Source organism: Diaphorina citri, unplaced genomic scaffold, assembly GCF_000475195.1.
Source record: "Diaphorina citri unplaced genomic scaffold, Diaci psyllid genome assembly version 1.1 scaffold473, whole genome shotgun sequence".
Taxonomy (NCBI): Eukaryota; Metazoa; Arthropoda; class Insecta; order Hemiptera; family Psyllidae; genus Diaphorina; species Diaphorina citri.
Window position 1 is genome coordinate 129,591 of NW_007377908.1, and position 6,576 is coordinate 136,166.

The 6,576-nt window shown below is 39.2% G+C and overlaps 1 protein-coding gene across 1 annotated transcript in view; it reads right to left on the reverse strand.

The window, feature by feature from the left end:
• LOC103509197 (dynein heavy chain 12, axonemal-like) overlaps positions 1–6,576 on the reverse strand; it is a 67,152-nt gene that overhangs the window by 40,166 nt on the left and 20,410 nt on the right. The window contains 2 exon segments of the mRNA XM_026823579.1: positions 1–77; positions 2,596–2,771. The exon segment at positions 1–77 is cut by the window's left edge and continues 152 nt beyond it. Coding sequence (XP_026679380.1) covers positions 1–77; positions 2,596–2,771 — 253 coding nt within the window.

The window sequence follows — 6,576 nt, forward strand, 5'->3', positions numbered from 1 at the left end:
AATGGGGTTGAACCCGCAGTGGATCTTTGGTTTCGGAGAGGATCTCCAACATTTCGTCGTTAGAGAGGAAGAAAAATCTGCGGAAGAGTGGAATTTTATTTTAGAGCGAGCGGAGACGAAGTGAGTTTCAAGTTTTCAATCAATTCAAATACATACTTCATTTAGACTGCCAGCATAGGACTATAAGGAGTTTTGCCAGCAGTTCCAATAAAGGCTCATTTTTATAGCTTGGAATTTTTGTTGTTGTTTACAAATTCAAAAATTTGGACCGATTGCAATACTTTCTCATTACCTTGTATAGGTTCCCTATACGTAAGGGTAATAGAAAGTAAAAATTGACAGTCCAAAAAATCAGAAACATAGAGAAAGAAGACACCTGAACGCATCAATTCCCTACAATTCCTTGTTGAGATGTACGTAGGTATATCACCTGCTGGCTGTTTCGAGTTGCAATCGTGATGAAAATTGAGGAACTGGCGGGCCGGAATGTAAACTCTAAATTCCTGGGTCAAGCCGTAAAATAATATAATCCTACCTCCTTGACGGCATTAAGGAAAGCCTCATAATCCGCTTCAGGCAAAGTGACTCCCGGAAATAAATCCGATATGATGCCGTTGAAGAGAGGCACGTCATGAAATAGAAACTTGGCCAGGTTCACGTCAATGATGGATCTGAGCAGAAGAATGTCTTCACTCTCATTTGGGAATTTCATTTTCAAATTCCCCGCAGCTATCAACACCGTCTTGACTGCACGCATTCCTGGAAAAGATAAAGGCAGTTGGCGTCAACGTACTTTTGAATTAGAGAAGCATGCTAAATGTACGTCGAAGCTTACCTTACTGACAAAAGTTTAAACCCGTCTAACACAATATCTATGTGCGATAGAAAAAAACTAAAAACAGATTTGATATCAGCAGAAAAAATACGTATAAAATAAACCTTAGTCAGTTTCTATTAGTAGAGGACAAAATTTTATAGAACCACTTTCTAAGTTGAGCTTATAGTTAACATTTAGCATGCTTTCTGACAAGTTTAAACCCTTGTAACATAAAATGTTTGCGTGATAGAAAAAAACTAAAAGGAGATTTGAAATCAGCAGGGAAAACCCCAAAAGATAGACCCTACATAATTTCTGTTACAAGACGGAAAAGTTCCTTCAAACCATTTTCCTCTTCCAGAACCTCCCACTCCGACAAGGAGGCAATTTCCAGAGGAGATGGATAAATTCCTACAAATTCTACTTAGATGCTCCAGAGCGTACTTGAACAGAACAATGGATATCTTGGACTTGTGCGTTGCATTATACTCTGCCATCGTCTCAACCGCCATTTTGCCTCCCAGAACCTCCCACTCCGACAAGGAGGCAATTTCCAGAGGAGATGGATAAATTCCTACAAATTCTACTTAAATGCTCCAGAGCGTACTTGAACAGAACAATGGATATCTTGGACTTGTGCGTTGCATTATACTCTGCCATCGTCTCAACCGCCATTTTGTAAAATGATTCCGTTGAAGGGATTTCTTCATATTTTCTTGTGGAAGGTTCTGCAGCGTCTTGATCCAGTGCGGTTGTATAAATGAGACTGTTGACTGCCTCTATTGTAATGGGGCCCGTGGTAAGTCCACTTAGCATAGCATCAAAGTTATCCTTGAGCTGCTCCTTGACAATGACCTTGACTTTCTCTAGGAACCAATTCTTGTCGTCGTCATCGATTAGGCGATCGCAAAAAACCCGAGAAGCTATTAACATTTAGCATGCTTTCTGACAAGTTTAAACCCTTGTAACACAAAATGTTTGCGTGATAGAAAAAAACTAAAAGAAGATTTGAAATCAGCAGGGAAAACCCCAAAAGATAGACCCTACATAATTTCTGTTACAAGACGGAAAAGTTCCTTCAAACCATTTTCCACGAGAAGCTTCGTGTACCTGTAATGGCAGATTATTTATTATTATTATCGTTATTATAAGTATTTTTGTCTCTATCTTTCTGTTACTCGAAAGTGCTGGTCACAGGTCATTACTTACCCAGAGGCGGACAAAGAACTAATCAGCAGAAAAAATACGTATAAAATAAACCTTAGTCAGTTTCTATTAGTAGAGGACAAAATTTTATAGAAACACTTTCTAAGTTGAGCTTATACATATACATTTAGCATGCTTTCTGACAAGTTTAACCCCTTGTTTTGAATATATGCGTGATAGAAAAAAACTGAAAGCAGATTTGAAATCAACAGGGAAAAACCCATAAGATAGACCCTACATAATTTCTGTTACAAGACGGAAAAGTTCCTTCAAACCAATTTCCAAGTTGAGCTTTTCTAACAAAAGTTTAAAGGCGTGTAACTTAAAATCTCTGCGTGATAGAAAAAAACTGAAAGCAGATTTGAAATCAGCAGAAAAAAACCCATAAGATAGACCCTACACAGTCTCTGTTACAAAAAAAAAGTTCTTTTTTGTTGACCAGTGATAATCATAGTGACTCTGTGAAGACAGCTACCATAATCATAGTGACTCTGTGAAGACAGCAGCAACATTACAGCGCAAAATTTATTTTGCTACAGCAGCAGCAGCAGACATACTGACAAATTCTTTACCTCGGAAAGTAAAGTCTCTTCTTCTCCAGATAAGCGTTGACTCCGTTGTTGATACTCTCCATCTTTTCGTTACATTCGATCACGGTTTCCAAAACTCCGGGTGCGGCGGCTGTCGACAATACTCGCGGGTCATCCTCGATCATTTTCATGAGATCGCGAAAACTCGCGTCCACTTCCTAGGAAATGAACACGTAATGAAGACAGCTGCTCTGAACACAGTCTATAGGTGGTCACTATCTTGATGGATAGTTTGCGAGCGTCCAGAAATCCGTACGAATAGAGGGAGATTTCTCCAATGAGGGCGTAATCTGGAACCATCATCGCTACAGTCCTAAAGAGGACCTGTAATCAGAAAGTGAGAGGGTTTTTTATGTGAACGGAACACGTAAAATGACATGAAAAAGACATTGTACATAACTACCTCCTAAGTAAGCAACCTCCGTGGCCAAGTGGGTATCACACTAGGCTTGCACACAGGAGGCCGGGGTTCGATTCCCGGCGGGGCCGAGGTTTTTTTCGGCTCTGTGCTTGGGGTTCGGGGTGCACTCAGCCTCGTGAGGACAATTACTTTATACAGCGAATCATCTCCAGTGATTCCGTATCTACGAGTAACTATACCTATCTAAAGTCAAGTTTAGCCTAAGTTTCAGACCATTTGATTGGATATTTGAAATCCTCAAAGTTCTGGCATTCTTTCTACAGTACCTACATAAATATGGTTATTATTCATTTCAAGTTTCAAGCCATTCTGTTTACTTACTTTCAAATTGTCTGGCAACTCACTCCGTCCAGCAAAGTGAACGAATCAACTTTTACAATTTTGAATAGATCATTAAATTTCAAAAACTGGGGGAATGTATGTCATGTGTGAAGCAACTGTTTACTGTTGGTACCTACAGCGAATTATGTGAACGAATCAACTTTTAAAATTTTGAATAGATCATTAAATTTCAAAAACTGGGGGAATGTATGTCATGTGTGAAGCAACTGTTTACTATTGGTACCTACAGCGAATACTTTAATCGAGTAGCGACCAGTGGCGGCATTACCAGTGTAAAAAGATTATTGAATAATGGATGATGGAAATTGATTGCAAAGGAGGCACTTAGTAATGTTGTGATATCCACAAAAGTTGTGCAAAAGCTCTGCTTTACCACAAAGAATTTGAGATTTGATTTCATAACGACCTCCAAGGTAGGTATGCAGAAGATATGCGTCTTTTGAAAATCGGAAAAAAATGGTACATCCAACAATCTGAATTCCAGTAAATACCTAATGCCCACTACTCACGTTCAGACTGTCCGAGAGACCGCGGTCTGTCAGACGGTCTGAACGTGAGAGGCCAGAATAATAGGTAGGTATGCTAAGAATATCAACTTAGCAAACGGATAAACGATGCTCTGAAAGGAATAAACAGAATAAAATGGGAGTCAACATTTGCGTCCTGAGCCGCGCAATGTACAAATTTACTTTAATAACGTTTTTGAATACCAGTCGAAGTTGAAATATTCATATTTTCTTGAAAATAATTAATATTATCATTGAAATCGACAAAATGTTGAGCAATAGAAATAAAATAAGTAGTAGTAGGTAGGTATTTGACTCCGTAATGAGTCGTGGGACTAAAGCCAGGAATTAGAAGTTTCATAGTAGCCTCGAATTGGACGTTACATAGGTACAAAATTTGATACAAACCTCAATTTCCTGCGTGGGAAGGAATACATCCAGAAGAAGTGTAAGCGTACAAGGTGGACAAAAGAAAATCATTAGTTGAAAAGTACAAGTAGTGGGGATATTAAAGAAACTCGCACTGCGTGCTCGGTAGGGGGGCTCCAGGAAAAACAATTTAATCATAAATTCTGGGACACCCTGTATTTTCTACGATTTTTAGAAATTTACAAATGGCTCTCATAAAAGTCATTAATAATAAAACGGACAGGTACACCTAGGTAATGCGTGAACCCCGGTTTTACCTTCAATTAAATGGGAGTCAACATTTGCGTCCTGAGCCGCGCAATATACAAATTTACTTTAATAACGTTTTTACCAGTCGAAGTTGAAATATTCATATTTTCTTGAAAATAATTAATATTAGGTAGGTATCATTGGTTTCGACAAAATGTTGAGCAATATAAATAAAATAAGTAGTAGGTAGGTATTTGACTCCGTAATGAGTCGTTGGACTAAAGCCAGGAATTGGAAGTTTCATAGTAGCCTCGATTTGGACGTTATATAGGTACAAAATTTGATACAAACCTCAATTTCCTGCGTCGGAAGGAATACATCCAGAAGAAGTGTAAGCGTACAAAGTGAACAAAAGAAAATCATTAGTTGAAAAGTACAAGTAGTGGGGATATTGAAGAAACTCGCACTGCGGGCTCGGTAGGGGGGCTCCAGGAAAAACAATTTAAGCATAAATTCTGGGACACCCTGTATTTTCTACGATTTTTAGCAATTTACAAATGGCTCTCATAAAAGTCATTAATAATAAAACGGACAGGTACACCTAGGTAATGCGTGAACCCCGGTTTTACCTTCAATTCCACCAGTTCCGGATAGGTAGACTGAGGCCATTTAAACAGGGCTTCTTCTTTATTAATCCATTCCATATCTTCGTTGAAACGGTTGATATCACGTAGGAATGACTTGATGTACTGCAAAGAACAATACACAATGACTTTAATTATTTCCATGGACACGCGGTGGTAAGTCGAAATTTGGTCTCAGTGAACAAAAGAAAATTAATCATTAGTTGAAAAGTACAAGTAGTGGGGATATTGAAGAAACTCGCACTGCGTGCTCGGTAGGGGGGCTCCAGGAAAAACAATTTACGCATAAATTCTGGGACACCCTGTATTTTCTACGATTTTTAGACATTTACAAATGGCTCTCATAAAAGTCATTAATTATAAAACTGACAGGTACACCTAGGTAATGCGTGAACCCCGGTTTTACCTTCAATTCCACCAGTTCCGGATAGGTTGACTGAGGCCATTTAAACAGGGCTTCTTCTTTATTAATCCATTCCATATCTTCGTTGAAACGGTTGATATCACGCAGGAATGACTTGATGTACTGCAAAGAACAATACACAATGACTTCAATTATTCAATTATTTCCATGGACACGCGGTGGTAAGTCGAAATTTGGTCTCATCAATGCCACTTTTCAATTATTCTGTCTTACCTTCCTAACCAATGCCAGGCCTCCATTGGAAATTCTGTCGCAGCTTCCATCTTCTTAATATTTTATTAGATGCCCTATTGCCCTTTCATCCCTTCCAACATCATTACCATTAGTCAGGGGTGATAGAACATTGAACGCACCAGTTCCTGACGGATCACTGAAGTTAAGCAACCTTGCGGATGTGTTATCCGGGTGGGTGACATTCTGATCGATCGTTTTTTTTTACATATAAAAGATTGTACCTTGGAACCGCTTTTGCATTACTTCAAGGCATCTTCTTTTACACCCATACCTATCCAGTAACGGAAAGGTTCGGCAAGAAAATATCCGCACCGGCGGGATTCGAACCCAGCACCTCCAGGTTGAAACTCGGTGCTAGTGACCACTCAGGAACAGAGGCGGGCTCAACTGATAGCTTTTTCATGACAAAAACCGGTTGGGTGGAAGAGCTCACTAAGTGAGAATCCTGCCATTAAAGCCTTTTAAAGATTAAAAAAAAAAAAAAAAAAAAAAAAAAATAATTCCCCCCCTTTTTGCCCGTTATGTCGCATTACCAAGCGTTCTTCTGAGCCTTCCAGTAATGTCCAAGATGGGTCAGTCTGATTATCAAACTTACCACGTTTGTAACTCAAAGATTTGCTGATAGTCAGTAGGATCATTGAGAAACTTGAGGTTGGGCGTGCAAGAAGACCCGCCCAGGTGTTGGCTTTGAGGTTTTCGGCAGCTGCTTGACATTTCTTCTTCGCATGTCAGACATTGACGTTTGTACATCTGGAGAGGTTGATGGATATTTAA